Source organism: Poecilia formosa, unplaced genomic scaffold, assembly GCF_000485575.1.
Source record: "Poecilia formosa unplaced genomic scaffold, Poecilia_formosa-5.1.2 Scaffold279, whole genome shotgun sequence".
Classification (NCBI taxonomy): Eukaryota; Metazoa; Chordata; class Actinopteri; order Cyprinodontiformes; family Poeciliidae; genus Poecilia; species Poecilia formosa.
This window is the reverse complement of record NW_006800218.1, coordinates 790,472-808,053: the sequence shown is the minus strand read 5'-3', so window position 1 is coordinate 808,053 and position 17,582 is coordinate 790,472. Positions and strand designations below refer to the sequence as shown.

The 17,582-nt window shown below is 38.1% G+C and overlaps 1 protein-coding gene across 2 annotated transcripts in view; it reads left to right on the top strand.

The window, feature by feature from the left end:
- rab6ba (RAB6B, member RAS oncogene family a) overlaps positions 1-17,582 on the top strand; it is a 53,394-nt gene that overhangs the window by 29,530 nt on the left and 6,282 nt on the right. The window contains exons 3-7 of one of the 2 annotated variants that reach the window (XM_007571383.2): positions 3,195-3,248; positions 3,645-3,771; positions 6,459-6,570; positions 13,248-13,341; positions 16,142-16,208. In XM_007571383.2, coding sequence (XP_007571445.1) covers positions 3,195-3,248; positions 3,645-3,771; positions 6,459-6,570; positions 13,248-13,341; positions 16,142-16,208 — 454 coding nt within the window. The remainder of the gene's footprint in view (positions 1-3,194; positions 3,249-3,644; positions 3,772-6,458; positions 6,571-13,247; positions 13,342-16,141; positions 16,209-17,582) is intronic. The other variant, XM_007571384.2, reaches the window with a different exon arrangement.

The following is a 17,582-nucleotide window of genomic DNA, read 5'->3' as shown; positions in this document are numbered from 1 at the left end:
GTCTGGCACCTACCAAAATAAATGGCTAATGGTTTAAATACAGGAAACCTTCACAATGCTGAAGTTAGCTGATGTGGAATATGTGTTTTAGTTGGTAGGTCTAAGTTTATGCTTCTTCCTGCTTCTTTCTTTTCATGATTTCTTTTAGTTAAGATATTGTTTAAGAGACTTAAGCGATCACAATATTTACCAATATCATCACAAGATTTTTTTACATCTTGCAGCCCTAATTTTAATGACATTCTTCTGAATGTAGTTTGTGTTCCAAACCTCTGTTACCATGGAGTCCAACAAATAACTAAATGATGATTAATATCTGATTCGCTTCCAACAATGTTTATACTTAACATTTTAAGATGGGAGGGGGATTATTAGAACCACTCCCGTCTACTGAAGACAGGTTTAGCCCTAGTTGGCAGCAGAATGGGTGGGGCATGTATGACCAGACTCCTGACATTATGTGCTTGTTAAAAATTAAACAGGAGGAACATTAATAATTTCCCATGATCTTATTTCTGCATGGTATAGCTGTCTGAGGGATTCTATATTCAAAGTGGAAGCAATACAGAACCTAGAAGATCTCTATTATTCTCCTAAAACAACCTATGTTTATCTTCAATCTGGTTTAGCAGTAATAAATATCTATATTTAATATGCTGTTGATTACCGAATATATTCTTTGTTTTGCGTTTTCTTTTTTAAGAGCAGTTGAAAGAAAACTGTTCCTTAGTTGTCTGTTATGCTTGCAAAGTGAAAATTCAGTTTATTTTGTAGCTATCTAGAGTTGGTATTTAATATCCTGATTTAATTTTTCAGATTTGCTCCTTATTGTCACGTCCCCAGTTCTTGTGTTTTAAGTCCATGTAGTTTGATCCCAGCAGTGCTTGATGTGGCTGAGACTAATAGAAGAGTATAAATGACATCCTGTATCCTTGCCAGACTCTGAATCAGTCCAGTGTGGCTGCTGGCATCGCCAAGGAAACGAGTGCGTGATCGAGCTGCTGATGCTCAGTTCTGTCAAAGTGGGCAGTGGGCACCCTGCTGAATTGCCCAACAGAGAGGAACATGGCATATACATCTATTCACCTGCCTAGGCATTGGTTCACACAAATGCTGCACTGAACTTCTCCCTTTTTCGGTAACTGGGTTTGTGTAGGCGCTTGAAATCTTTGAACATGCTTGAATTTCAATTAGGTGTTTTCAAGTGCTTGATTTCTGTATTAAGTCCTCGACAGTGTTTGATATTCAAACTTCACAGTTTGGTAGTAAAGTAAAATCTAATATTTGGTTTCAACTGCAAACAGTTTTTCAAATTTAGACTTTTAATCAGATATTTTCACACACCTATTTAAAAGATTTAGATAAAGTCTTTATTTTCTCACTGTCTGAAGTTAAATCAGACTAAACCTTTCCTGTTGTAGGTTGGTTAGATTCTCCAAAATTGTTTCTATTTGCTGGAAACAAGAAAACCAAGGATGGAGTCAAGACCAGTTCTTCCAAGACCGAGTCCAGATCCTCCAAGTCCAAGACTTTGGTCTTGAAAGGCCAAGACCAGACATTCCAAGGTCAACACAAAAACAGATCTTTCAAGACCAAGGATGAGACCAGACTGCTTGAGACCAAAACCAGATCTTCCGAGACTAAGGCCAAAACCAGACTTTCCAAGACCAAGAACAGACTAACAAAGGCAGAAAAATATTTCAGGAATTTTCTTTGATCTCCACAAAAATTAAAGGAAAAATGGTTAATTATGCAACCAAAACTACTTATTGGTATTAAACTAAAAATGGTCTTAAAACTTGGCAAGAAAATGTTATATATATATATATATATATATATATTTTTTTTTTTTTTTTTTATTATTATTTTTTTTATAACTTTCTTTGTATATTGTAGATTAGCATTTAATTTGAGCAGGAAGGTAATTTACCTAAACACGAGTTGTTTGGATTGTTTCAATGTAATTAATATTTATTAGTCCTAATGGTTCAAAGACTTATGCATTAAACATTATTAAAATTGTAAGATATTTAGTTTAATTAGTGTCTTGTTCTTGGACCAGTCAGTTGTAAAGAGTGTGTGTGTGTTAGAGAGACATTTCAGAACATAAAATGCTATATTTTAGTTTACCCTTAATCTAGAATAACATCACACACTATTAAAAATGGTATGAAATGATGCGAAATAGTGAATTGAAACTTTTCTTTCTTTTCTTTTCCTTTTATTTTGCATTAATTCATTTATATTGTTCTTATCTCCAAAGTCTCATGCTTTCAATTTTACCATGGATAAAGTGTATATGAACACTGTGGAAAGTATTTCAGGAGAAGTTCTGAAAATAATGTTCATCTTTACTTGAGAGTTCTGCAGTGTTACTGGACCTGTTGACCATGTATAACTCAGACTCCAGCTGGACTGTGCTGCAGTCTGCCAGGTCACACAGACTTTAAAGAAGCAGCTGGAGCCGGCCGCGCAGGTCTGGGTCAGCCCCGGCGCCACACCTGTACATCTCAGAGTGCTACATGAAAAACACACTGATCACATCTGCCGTGGCCAGCTGTCTCTATTTTCATATGTTTAGCTGTGCTGCTTAACAGAATATTTACACTAAACTCAGGTTTTGTCAAAGAATACTTCATATGCGAAAAGCAGAACAGTTTCTTTTATTCTCCCTTTAAAAAGAAAAGCGATCTGCATCACAAAAGGATGCAGGCAATGTTTCCACATCTTTCTAAATAAACAGCTCTGACAAGCAGCGCCGTGAAACAAAATGCAGATCTGCAGTTTAGCATTGATTTCTCAGTTTGGGCTCATCAGAGCCGGAGCAGCTGATGAGATCATGACAGGCAGCAAAGCAAAGAAGCCGTGGGCTTGGAAGTGGAAAGTAAACACGCCTCGAAGAAGAACACTGCCATCTGCCTTATGACACAATAAAAGGAATGATTAGATTGCGATTGCTGTACATAAGTGGATGCTGAGGAAGATGTGAGTCATGATTGTAAACAGCTCAACTGAGTGTAAAAAGCATTTAAAGTCAACAACCTTCTTGATGTATTTTGGTTAAGCACAGTGCTAATGTGTGTAACAACTGCCTGGATTCCACTGCAGATTTGATCATAAAGCATCATAATGATGATAATCTTCAGAGTCGAGTTTAGTGATGTTGGTTTGTTGACATCTTCTTTCCCTTCCAGGCCACAATTGGAATCGACTTCCTGTCCAAAACAATGTACTTGGAAGATCGAACGGTAAGGACCTTCATTACGTGTGATTAATGTCATAAAAAGATGTGAAAACGTTGTATTTCCCAGTAGCAGCGGCTGTCTCCGTCGATAGTTTTGTGGCGTTAGTTAACAGTAATGTATATGCATTCAGACTGTTGAGCAGCACTGAGGGAACAGCATGTCATCTTTCTGTGCTGCGTAGGTGGATACAATGAAATCTGCTGTTTTGCTGTCTGCTTATCTTAAAAAAGGCACAAAAAAAGCAGTACAACCTTGGAAATGACGGATCTGTTCGTCTGAATAATGCCCTGTTGTGAATCTTGCTTTCGTTGTGTTATCGGTGACTGAGTGTGTGTGTGTGCGGAGGGAGCCAGCTGATTCCAGGCTCTCTGACTGTCTCAATAATCTTCCCCTCCTCAGCGTTCTCTCTCTGAACCCCAGGTGAGGTTGCAGCTTTGGGACACAGCAGGACAAGAGCGTTTCAGAAGCCTCATCCCCAGTTATATACGGGACTCCACCGTGGCCGTGGTGGTCTACGACATTACAAGTCAGTGTCCCAGAGGCCAGCTTTTCTATTTCACTCTGTGCTCCTTAGTGGAGTCTTTTTGTGGCTGTGTGTTTCTGTTTCACATGATGAGTTTTACAGAAGACTCACATTGTGCTCACTAAAACTGAAGGGGATTGACTCTGGAGATTGTTGTTACAGACAGAATGACAGGATTACTACATAAGAAACGTATGAAAAGTGTTTCCAAGGTTTGGGTAAGTATGGTGGCGAAAATGGAAAATGTATGGAGAACAGACTTTACCAAACTTTTTATATTCTGAAAGATGAATAACTCATTTAAGTTTTGATCTAAAGGGGCAGTATTAAGATAAATCAACTTTTTTAAGCTTTACATCATATTATGTTATTCCCTCATCAAAAACTTACCTGGAGTGTTGTTTTGATTCTTTCATGCATGTTTGAGAAATCATTGAATCTCATGGCAACCATTCAGCTGTGACATACACCTGGTTGGACCTAGCTCCGCCTACAAAGATGAAGCTCTTCCTCAGAGCAGCAATTAGTAAACATCTGGTAGAACTGCACATCAGCTGAGCTCATTATAGAAGCTACTTCTCCGTGCATTGCTGTTAAAAACTAGGTTGAAGGGTTACTTGAGAAAATATGTGATGACTTCCTGAAGGTGGAGTTGCAGAAAGGGCAAGACTTTTTAAAGAGACAGAGGCCCAATTTCAAGGCCTTAAATTAGGAAGTAAAATTTCTTTTAAGTCATCTTTGATATGTACAGCATTTTTATAACAACTGAAGGTAATATATTTCATTATAAAATGATTCTATATGTGGCTGTAAAATGCATAATACTTACTTTTTAAATGTAAATGACTTCTTTTATCTTTGATTTGCTTTATCACACCATTTCACTTCATTTTATAAACAACTTCAACTTTAATAACTGGTGTTTGTTAAATTTCTTTATCATTAGCTTCCACTAAATACTTTGTTGTTTTAGTGCTTTAGCATTAGCCAAACTAACTTTTTAGTTATCAGTTCTCACCATTGGATTAAAACTAAAGTTAGTGTAAAAATGTGCAAAGTTACACACACCTCCAATGTTTTCTGTAGTTTTATAAGGACTTGTTGAAATAAGGTTGAAATCAAGGTGATTTTGGCAGGTATGTTGAATGGAAACAGTGTGACCATAGGAGTCCCATTGATTCAAATTTTTGAAAACTTTCATTAAATGGAACAAGATGAGTCCATTTCTTTCTGTAAGACTTTTTGAATTAACACAGTATGTGCTGCCTGATGTAATGTATAAGGCACATTTAGTTATATTGACTCTCACTGAGGCTGTCTGTCCCCTGTGGTTCGTCTTATGAGTTATGTGACTAGGCTTTGTTCTAGCATCTCCAGCATTTGGAGTCTAAAAGGCTTGATTAGTGACTACTAGCCCATCAGTAGTGTTGCTACATATATTTGTACTGCAGTATAGTTTTTTAGATATTGCAGGGTTCTTATTTTGTACAGTTAAGCACTGGCTATAAATAATATCAGATGGTTTTATGATATGTAACTTTTGTCTCATGATATACACAAACATCAAAAACATGATTTACCAGGTTTGAGGTTCACTTTGGAAAATAAATAAAATCTTTTATCAAAATCTATATCCACTAAATGAAACAGGCCTCAGTGTAGCAGCCAGTTAGCCCTGCCAGGCAAAGTGGACATATTTCTTTAAAGTCTAATAACTTAACATGGGACTTCACTGCTGTTTGTATTATTCCATGTCAACTACTGCCTTCCAAAACTACTAAAACCCCTTTAACCTTTTCACATTTTCTGTGAATGTTACACACATATCAAACGCATTTCAATATAATTTTATTGAGATTTTAAGTGATTTGCCAACAGGAAGCAGTTCTTAGCTTTGAAGTACAAAGAAGATGATGCATCAAAATTCCTTCCAAATAAAACCTCTAATAATGCAACATACAACTTTTATAAACATGTTTTTTGCATATTTGTTAAAACTGTCACCATATATAAAATGAAACGGATAATCTATAGAAAGATTGAGCTTCTCCACCTCCTCCAAGTGCTACTATTGTGGTCAGAAGAAATGCACCACTCCCAATCAAAGCCAGAAGGAGGGTTCTAGCGTTGTCAGTCATGCTCATGTATGCACTGCTCACTTTGTTAAAGGTGGAGAAATGACTTAAAATAACAGGAAAATTATTTATCTTCTGTCATTGCCATGCTAACTCACCTTAGCATTTACGGCATGCTATGTTGTGGTGAACCAGCTGTAGCATATCGGAGAGCAAGCTCACACATGAGGATGATCGACGGCACTAAGACCCTCCTCCTGGCTCTGATTGGTTGGTTTTGACCAGAAGCAGTGTATTTATTTTTTTTCACAGATTATCTCTCATACTATGCTGTCACGACATAATGACAGTTTTAACAAATGTAAACCAAACATTTTTTATAGAAGTCAGATACTGCAGCTTTACTGTCAGAGCTGTGAATGTTCTGGAACAATGCACTAAGATGAGGGAATGTGATGAGGAGCACTTCGTTACCAAGGTTTCAACAGTCGTGTTTTTTCCCCCACCATTTTCTATACTTTCCATGTTAGTTTACAGCAGTGGGAGGACTGGTGCTGCTGCATTGTTTATCGCCTCAGCTGTTTGGTGTCATCTCACTCTGCTTTATCCCCACAGATGTCAATTCCTTCCAGCAGACATCGAAATGGATTGACGACGTGAGAACAGAAAGAGGAAGTGATGTCATCATCATGCTTGTTGGCAATAAAACAGACTTAGCAGACAAGAGGTATGTAGTTCCGTCCTCTCCTGCCAGCTAACTCCAGCATCTGTTTTATGCCCCGACGCCATGGCAACTATGAGGCGCAGCGACTGTCTGAAGGCACATTCAGCTGAACAGCAAGAACAAAGCAGGCTGACACCACCGGCTGCATTCACACAACACAGGGTCTAGATGCTTCGCTGCAGAGTACATCTTTGTATTAATGAGATGGAAATGATGTGGATGCATATGAATTTAATGTTACAGTCCAAGCAGTGCAGGAAGATCTGCGAGGACTTACTGACGCTACATAATCACGTTCTGTAATGAACACAGTCATTAGCATTATGGGATGAATTAAATCTAGTTTCATTGTTGTGATGTTTGGAACTCAGCCGATTTTCATTGGAGCGACTCGGGTCAGAACACCTGCTTTGAAATAAGTAAACCGTAATTATGAAATGTTTTATCCCTCAGCACATCCTGTTTGTGACTGTGATTTGTACAGTCATCAAAAAAAAAGAAAAAATGAAAATGCTGATGATACAAGATTCTTAATGAAGCCAAAATAGGTGGAGAAAAGAGTCGATTTAAAGATGCTGAGGGAAAAATAAACTAAGGAATGATGGGAAACAGAAACTTGCATTATTAGGAACACAATACAGCAGGAACTGAACCATAAAATAGGCTGCGCTGGCTAAATGTATTGATGGTGCATGTGTACAAAATGTAGGCCACAGGCAGACTTCATACACAAAGGAATCAATGCAAAGAAAGATGGAAATAATCCTTTTTAGTTCAGTGGTGAAGTTGTTTCTTTGCCTGAAATCTGCTAAAACCTGCAGAACCTTACGACACAACCAGTCAAGAAAATTAGTCCAGGTTTCATACTTTGATCCTCTTATTGTTCTTTTTGGGTTGTGATGGTAATAATTATCTTACGTTTTATTTATGATGGGCTTTACAGAGTATTGAGTAACATAAAATCCTAAAATAAAGTTAATAAAAATGACACACAAATCAGTGATGCCCTAAAAGCACTTTTGAAAAGGGTTTGTTTTGACAAATGATTTGAGCATGAATAGTTCTGGACTGGGTCAGGGTGGGACAGAAGTTGCATGAAGACTCTGACATATTTTGGTCCAATCATTAACTCATTGGATTTCTTCCAGTTGACTTGGAGAAAATTGGCTTCATCTGTCGTTTTACGTCAGTCGGTGAGAGTAGAGTGTGTTGTGGATCTGCTGGGGAAGTGGCTAAAAAGAAGAACATAAGGAATAAAACGTTGAGAAAACTGAGCACAGGACCTTGGGGTTTGCCATTTTAGGAATCAGAAGAGTATAAAATGCATGTGTAGACATTGTTAATTAAATCCTGTTTGAAGATAAAGACAAAAATAGGTCAGGATGAGGACACCAACATGTACTGGCAAACTATGCGTTAACGTGTCATCAGCACGAAAACGGATTTAACAGAAAGGTAGTTTATATGTGATGGATCTTCATCGTACACAATACCCTTTATTAGATTCATGCTTTACATTCTCCATGTATCTCCATATTGTCTCATTAGTATTATATGGATGCTGGAAAGTGCTTCCATTATTGCATTCTTCCTCTGAACTGTGCCGCTTTACTGAATGTCACGTTCGCTCCAGGAAAATCCATCCTTGCGAGGTAAGTAATTTCATTGGTACAAAATGCATTAATTTCCCTGGCGAGGGTCAACAGCTCGGAGCTGCAGAGAAACTCCCTTGGCGCTTTACTTCACAGTATGTCAGGAACTGAAAGGAAGTCAGGAAAAATGCTGATGGCGGCAGTTTCTTGGATATGTCTCACCGGAGCTGCCAATAAAAGTTCACCGTTTCTGTAGCAAAAGATGAATGAAAAGCTTTGGTTTTGTAGGAGGTGTTGGTAGGAGAGGACCACTCATTGTTATGATTACACCCTAAACATTTGGGTTGAATAACATTTAGAAAGTGAGCTGTTTCTAAATGTAACTATCAAAAACTTTTTCCAGTTTTTCATAGTTAATTTAGTTTGCTCTTAATGTGGCCTGAATATTAAAGCCGCAGCAAAGAAATAAATTCAGTTTACTGCATTAAGATCACATCAGCGTCCTCCTTTAATCTCCCACTTTGAGAGGGGAAATGAGCCTTGTTGCTGTGTGGACCGGACAAACTGACAGATGTTTAGCTAAATCAGCACAGAAAAATTATAATGGTCCATCAGTGCTCCAGCTGAAGCAAATGTTTTCTTACCCGATCATTCTAAATCTTAATAACGAGGTTATTATTCAGCTTTCTGCAGAGGAAGGCCTCATTAGTATCAGGAAACAATGCTGATAGGAACATTCGTGCAAATGTTTAGAAGGTGTGTTCAGGTTCTTGAGTCACGTAAGGGGATTTAGCAAATTAACAATTTTTCAAAAGTGTCAAAGAGTGAGAGACGGGCAGATTTCTGCATCGTAAATGATCAAATTCTGCTCAGTTTGCGTCTTTGGCATCTTTTCTTCTCACACCATCTGTATTTAGCGCCTTTTTAATTTTTGGTTTCCCTGTTACAGTATTGTAGAATTTACACATACTGTATGTATGAATCACTTGGGAACAAAGCATTTCGGAGAGTTTTTTTTCCTTTTGTTTTGGTTTTGCTCACTGGGGTGTGGTGGAGCTTTTCACAATGCTCAGTGCTTAGGGGAGTATGCACAGAGTAGGAGCTGCATATCTGCTGGAGCTCAGCATGTGGGAAATCTGGTGTGCACCAGGCAGCGGGAGGCAGCAGCCAAGCAGAGCCTGGTGAGCTGCACACCGACGAGAAGAAGCTCCACGGTATCCAGCTCGTTGCATTTTGCCGTTTTCTTTTTTTATGCTTGCTCCTGAACAACTACCACAATATTTTGGATAATTAGCTAGCAGAAGAATTTCTTCTTCCCACGAAAAAATGGACTGTTAAGCAGAAGGAGCATGAATTGTACAGCTACTATGCCATGATTTTCACATTTCTACTACAAGGTTTCAATGTAAAACACGAGGTAGCAGATACATGTGAATGGGGGGGAAAAATGAATTCCAAAACATCTGACAAATAGAAAGTGTGGTGCCACTTTATACTTTACCCTCTTGAGTCAAAACCTCAATATATGTGTTTTATATCAGTATATTGATTTTTAAAAAAATCTATGAAGGATTGCCGAACTGGTGATGTGATCTTAACTGTTTTCACTATATGTAATGTTTTTTTTTAAGCAGTAAAGAGGCACAGCGGCAAAACCTGAAACAGCTGCTGTGCAAGTTACTCAACAGGTTGTTGCTAGGTAACCAATGAGTGTGTGAGCCACCAGTCTAGCTTAGCTTGCTGTGAGAGGTTAAGTGGCTAAAGGCTTTCTTCTGCCTACATCTCCCAGAATTCTGTGCGGTTCTGGATCGGAGTTCAGTGAATATTCTATATATTGAATATTCTATCGGATTATCTATAGACATCAATTATGTCTATCGTGATATGTATTATTGATTTATTGTCCAGCCCTAAAAGTTGGCATTACCATTGTTAGCTGCAATGACAGCAGTAAGTCTTATGGTAAACGTCTCTACTACATGATTCTGCCACCACCATGTTTCACTGCTTAGATGGTGTGATGAGGGTCATGGTCTGAGTTTTGCATTCATGTCAGGAAGTTCATAGTAGTAAAGTTCAGCTTGAAATGTAAACAAGCTTAAGGAGCTGACAATCTCCATGATTTTATCTAGAAAATGTTGACCCTGACCTTTACTTAGAAATCTGCAAAAGGTCATCAAATCCAGTAACACTGTTGCTTCTAACCCAGAATGATAAAACAGTAACTTTGTTGTAATTTGGGAAACCTTTGCGTTATCTGCTCACAATCTCTCTTGCCTAGAATATCTGGTGAAGTAAGAGAAAATGTGTCCTTTTAGAGACTTTCTTGCATAACTGTACTAACCTCAAACTTAGTTTGCTGGTACTTAAAACTTGATATTCAGGCTTCCTTCCTCTTGACCAGCCTTCCATCCTAATCCTATCCTAATGGCGCTTGGCATGGAGTGTTCACAGATCAGAAAAACGTAGGATGTTTACATTTTTCCGATTAACTGGTCAAGCTGAAAATGGTTCCGATCCAATCACCATCTTTTCATTTTTAAGTCTGTGCCAGAATAGCTTTTAAGGTGAAGTATTGTACAAAATTCACCTTTTGCATGTTTTTGTTCCTCCATTTGGGTTTCTGCTGCTTCTAAAAACAACCCAAAAGCTTGGAGAAAAAAAAAAAGAAGTTTTTTGGCAATAAGTTTATTGTTTGGTGTCTGGAAAATGATCCGTTTCAAAACCTCTGGAATGTGACATCACAAATCAGCAGGCGCTGTCCCTCACCTAACAACCTCAGCGAAGTGCAACCTGTTACCCTGCAACTGGAGCAGAGCTCTAGCACATTTGGTTAGCTGGTTTTACTGCTGTATGCGTTGTTCAATGGCTGCTGGAAAAGACAAGTGTTTTGTGTTTTGTTGCTGCATTCTTGTTTGTGCAGGAGGCTCCACATCTGCTTTTCAAAGGTGTACAGTTGTTTAATTGCGCATCTATTTGCAGCTATTCTCACTTGCCAGTGTAAACATTGAGTTGGGGGGCGTGGCCAGCAGCAGTTCATTTGGATTTTAAAGTGACAGAAGCCCTTAAACAGCTCATTCTGAAAGGAGCTCAAAATATGAAGAACTGAGCAGAATAAGACCTAAGAATGATTTGGGGTTTGAAATGTAATTAACATGCTTAGGCCTATCCTAACCTCTTCAAGGAAGCATAATAGGTCACCTTTAATAACTCATAATGTTCCCATTGCAGAGCTATAAATATATTGGGTTTAAAATGATTTAATAGCTGACAGCAATCTGGAGTTTTGTCTTTGTGTGTCCTGACCTTCTCTCAGGGGGGCGAGCTGCTCCTGTCTGAACGTGAAAACTCTTTCAGACTCATTGTCATGTTTGATTAAGTTCATCATATTATTCTGGGTGATCAACAATGACATGAGTTTGAGGATCAACCGATCCCAGAGAGTCGACGTTTAAAAAATAGAAGGATGTACCAAAGAATTAAAACATTTTAATCATGATCCATAACGATTATGTCCTGTTACTTTGTTTCCTTGCTGTTGTTTGCATAGGATCATTGGTGCGACACACATAAAGGCGGAGTCACATATTTCTACTATTTTAATCATAGTGCTGCTTTGCAAGGCATGAATGTTGCCAGGACAGCACATTCATCCTCCGGCTTCCCTGGAGCCGCCTCTCTGATGATAAATAAGCTGCAGAGCTGTTTAAGTTGCGATTCAGACCGAAGCATCCAGAAATAGTTGCAGAAGAAATGGTGTAACTCTGTCAGGTGGTGTTATTATGGAAATGCTACTCCGGTTCAACGTTTCCTGTGTGTGCTGCAGACGTCTTTTACCATTTCATGTGTGCTGAATTACTCCGCTCTGAGCTGTGACGCAACGGAGGTGTTGGAGAACGAGGGAAGCATCCGTTTGATTTAGCGCTGCTGTGTTTAAGGGTTGAAAGCAGCCTGTTAGTTAGATGTGTTCATCGTGTGCACAGTTATTAGGCAGGCCTTATTTTTGAGGATTATTCTTATTAATCGCCATCTATAGTGCTCTTCATTCAAAATGTTAACGAAACCTCAAAGTAAAAGTGAGACTTTGGCTTTTTAAAAAGAAGAAAAACCAAAACCTCACTATGCACTCAATTATTGGGGAAGAATTGTTACGTAACTAAATAAAAAAAACTCACATTTTTCCATCTCACTTTTTTATTTTAATCTGTTTAAGTGAGAACTGTAAACAGTAAGCTTTTCTGACTTTTAAAAAAAAATCAGTGATTATTGTAGCCCTCCCAATTCTTTTCAGTAACTCAATCTGTTGATGGTCAGTGTTTTGTGTTGCAGCAACAAAGATAACAGAACTGGAAGACAATGGCTTCCTGGTTGCTTCACACTTGACTGTTCTCTAATCCTTTGGGGGTTAATTTGCTTTTTTTTTTCTCTACACGTTTCTTATGACCCCATTGACTATTTACAACAAAATGTTTAATTGTTCTGTGATGTTGCCACAAAGTCTTATGAATTTCAAGAGTGTGTCATCCCTCAGACGTCTGGTAATGTTTGACTTTTCGCAGTTAGTTACATCTCTTTTTGGCTCATTTTGTCTGACAACAGAAGCTGTCCAATAGTTATGTACAACCTGAAATGGTGCGTTGACCTCCTTAGGCCTCACCCCACCTTATTACAGACACACATCACCTGCTATCCTAAATCCACTAAGTATTGAAGTTTATCCAACTTGGAGTTAGAAAATACGCCTACTAAGCAGCAGATCTCTGGATCTGCTGCTTTCTCGGCCAGAGGTCTCCGTCTGTGCTCACAGGAAACCTGATGATGTCTCTGTGTCGGCGAGAACCAAGCAGTCTCTGCCCCATTCATTTGAACATGATTCAAATTTGCCATCATTAACTCTTCACACAGTGTAATTAATCACTCTCGCCCAGTTACCCAAACACACCTGTTGTTTCCCTCCCTGCCTAAAATGACAATGAGCTTTCGTCTCCTCGTACAGCTTCTTTTGGCTTGTTGTTTATGTGAGCGTAACAACCACCGTTTTGTGTCTTGATTCAGATGCTGATGCTGATGATCCCTTTTTATTTGCAGGCAAATTACAATCGAGGAAGGCGAGCAGAGGGCTAAAGAGCTGAGCGTCATGTTCATTGAGACCAGCGCCAAGACGGGCTACAACGTCAAACAGGTGAGAATTTTCCAACAAATAAAACCTGGAATATGCTTACATAGCGCTAATCTTTCTCAGGACATCATGGTCAATCAATTATTTACTCTATTAAAATGTCAATCGTCACCCCACTGTTGCCAACTCACCGACTTATATGCTATATTTAACTACATTTCTGACCAAAAATAATTGGTATCGGCCAGAATCGGAATCAGGAAGTCAGGTTTTTCTTAAAGATGAGTAATTGCCGATCGGCCAGAAAACTGAAATCGGTGCACCCCGATTAAATCAATGACAGTGTTTTTGGAATGATAATATTGTTTCAGTGTAAATATTAACAAGATTGAGTCACAGCAAAAGGCCACAACTCGCCTAAACAAAATGAAGTTTGTGTCACCTAGTAGCTGACTCTGTAGCTAAGACTTCAGACTTGTTCAACCTTGACTCCTAATAAGTAAATGAAACCTAACGTGTAAGCTGTTGTTGTGGGAGTTTATGCATTACGTCATAAAAAAGGAGGAGGAAATTTGGGGAAAGTATAAGGTAACACTTTATTTGAAGGGGGGTGAATAAGACTGTCATGACACTGTCATAAAGATGACATATCACATGTCATGAACATGAATAAGTCTTCATGAATATTTATGACTGTTGTCATAAAGCGTCATTCGGTAAATTATGACACTTTTAATACAAAGTTGACATTATTCAAAATGTCTTTGATATGACAACTTGACATTAACCAAGAAATCATTACTGTTTAAACTTTACCTTTAATAACATAAAGTTACCTCATTTTTAAAGTGCAATCAATAATACTTTTATAACAAATTTATATCAATAATGATTTCTTGGTTAATGTCAAGTTGTCATAACAAAGACATTTTGAATAATGTCAACTTTGTATTAAAAGTGTCATAATTTACCGAATGACGCTTTATGACAACGGTCATAAATATTCATGAAGGCTTATTCATGTTCATGACAGGTGTTATGTCATGTTTATGACAGTGTCATGTCAGTCTTATTCATCCCCCTTCAAATAAAGTGTTACCAGTATAACTAATTACCTCCCCCACAACTTGCGGTGGAAATGAACCTTTTCTACAGGAAACTGCAACATAATTACAAATGCTTCCCTCATGGTGGAGTAGTTATATTAGTACTGGTTTCTTTTTCCAGACCTTCTTGGTTGAGAGGTCTTTGCCTTTTCGGAGTTTTTTTTCCCCCTCTGATTTTCTTTGCTGTTCAGCTGCAGGGATTTTCACTCCTCCTTTTTTAGTTTTAGATAGCTATGATGTGGCAGCCATGGCAACGAGGTGTTTTTTAATTTGATTGAATTGTAGATGGACGAGTCAAACCTTACACTGATTTTTCTTTTCCACTGTTCATATATTCTCTACATCACAGTTTGGGATTCGTGAAACCTTTCTTCAATTTGTGGTAAACAAAAATATGAGAATTTTTCAATTTTAACAAAAATCTGGCTAAAATCTGGCCTTACGAAAACTCAGTGTGGTGTTTTGATCCTTTAGCAAATATCAGAAATTACTGAAGGAGTGGCTGAGTTGATTTAAATTTGACTTGACACCTTTAGCTTTCATTCCTTTTTTTTTTTTTTTCATTTGTTTAGATGTTCTTGAACCGCTGTGCTTCCTGGACGGTTAAATACTCTGAAACCACATCCCCCAGAAACCTCTAATGTGAACAATTCATTTAACCCTCAGTAATGGACATCCCAAGTGCACAAAGAAGCGTTACCGTAGATCCTTCCTCCCAGCAGCTGTTAGACTCTATAACCTAACAGAACTCAATAAGTGTTTCCGTCCCTGCTGGTATTTGCACATAGAGTTTTGCTCATTTCTAAGAATAATTTCTGCTGGTATTTATGCATCTATGTTGTTAGCACAGTTTTATTGTCCATTTATTGTAAATTTTCTGTGTTTTTTTTTTGTTTTGTTTTTTGTTTTACACATTTAGTACTACATATTCTACTCAGTTGCACATTACCTTCGATTGCAGTACACCATTTTTGATAACTCAATTTGTATGCTATGTTATTTAACTGTTACGCTGCAGTATATTATTCTTAGTTTATTTTTAAACATATTTTTAATATTTTTGTGTGACAGTAAGGATATTTCTTTTCTACTCCTCTTCCAGCAGTGTCAGTCATTCCTGTGCCTTGTAACTGGACATTTAACGTCCAGTTTCATCCTGCTCCCTTTGAGCGCTTGCTGCTCCCTGATTTGGTCGGACAGCCCACCAATCACAACGCAGTTCTCTCCTCTTAGCCCATTTCTGCTAACTGAACTGCATTTGTTACCTAACGCTGAGGTTTTCTTTATTCCAGACAGAAACAGAAGCAGAAGGCTCGTCTGGTTCAAGTCTGTTTCTAAACAGCTGATTGTTTTGTTGTTTGGTTTAAAGCAGCTGTTGTCTGCAGGATAAAGAACAAACAAGTGTAAGGCGGGCTGTGTTGTCAGTCTGTGGACAGTGTTGATGGAAGGCGCCGCGCTCATCCTGCAGCAGCTCCTGCAGACAGAGGAAGCCGTTCTTCACCAAAACACCGACCGTCACTCTGTGCAGCCGAAACAAAGGTCACAGTTCAGCCTCCAAAGGCTGCAGTGTCTCATTGTTTGTTTGGCTGTGTCATCTTGCAGCAGACTGACACCGTGCCGGCAGACTCATAACATAAAAACACAGCCTTTCTTCCAGATGGAACATTAAAAATCCTAAATGTTTTTTTTTTATTTTTTTATTCTAAGTAAATATGTCTGGAACAACAGTGTCTCTGTTTGTTTTTTCTGTCTTCCAGCTGTTCCGGCGCGTGGCGGCTGCTCTCCCAGGGATGGAAAGTATGCAGGAAACCAGCAAAGAAGGAAGTATCCTTTGAAAAAAAAACATGAATGTTATAGCACAGTTACAAACAGTGAACAGAAAACTTTTTTTAGTGTTCATAGCCCCTTGATCTTTGCCACAATTTCTCACATTACAAACACTAATGTATTTTATGTGATAGACCAACATGAAGCAGCATATAACTATGAAGTGAAATGGAGAAAAAAAAAGTTATTTTTAACATAAAAATTTGAATATTTTGTTTTATATTTTTGCCTGTTCTTTGGGAAATTGCCAAAGCTCAGTCAGAATGCTAGAAGAGCATTGTTGACATCAAATGTTAAGTTTTGCCAAAGAGTCTCAAATGCATTTCGGTCTGGACTTTGACTAGGCCAGTGCATCATGTAAATATGCCTTGATATCAGTCATGCCATTGTATCACTGACTGTATTTAAGGCTGTATAACACCACAATATGCAATAATGTGATAAAATCAAACTTTAAGATGTGATAAAATGTCTTTAAAGCTGCATTATGTAATAATGACACAAAATGTATTAAAATCCTTGAAGGCATTTTGAAACGTTTTGTGTTGTAGGTTCATACAGAGTCTGTTACCAAAAGTTTGGAATTTGTTGACCAGAGTTTCAATTTAAAAGCATACAACATATGACTATTATTAGGAGTATAATGATTATTGATTAATGATTGGACACAAGCACTTTGTGAACGTTTATTACATCATCATTTCTTTAAAAAGATCTATCTCTGCATTTTGTAATAATGGGCACAAAATATAATAAACTTATTACATATGTGGGAGAAAGTATTGCAAAATGCATTCAATGATTTTATGCAGTTTTGCATCGATTCTTGTATATTTAATTTCAGGTTATTTGAGAACATTTTCTCATTTTTGTTAGCTTTAAACCCTCAAATCATTTCACTTCTATCTCACAACTATCCCCTGATTTGTGCTGGTCTGTCACATGTTATCCCAATATGGGGTTTTTCCTTTGTATTTTTGTACGGGGGAAAAACTTTGACGTCTGAATGCTGCAGCACGGCACTGTGAACGACCTGACGGAATTACATTTGCAATCTATTTAACGTCAGCTACCTGTCTAATTAAATAGGTTGTTAGGGAAAATCGTCTTGGTAACCGTCAGCTTGTCTTGGGTCAGGCGGCCATGTCTGTCCGTTAAAACCAGAGACTGCCTCAGAACAAGCCCCTGTTCTGTTGGAGTGGCAGAACGCGCCCAAGGTTAAACCAGCTCTGGTTGGAAGGGAAGAATAAGTGAAGGTGATATGCAAAATATGCTCTTGGTGGAATAATATATGCCAAACAGAGACATTTTTCAACATGTTATTGGAGATAAATGGAGCAGCTGAGATGTTTTCTGCTTTAATTTCCATCA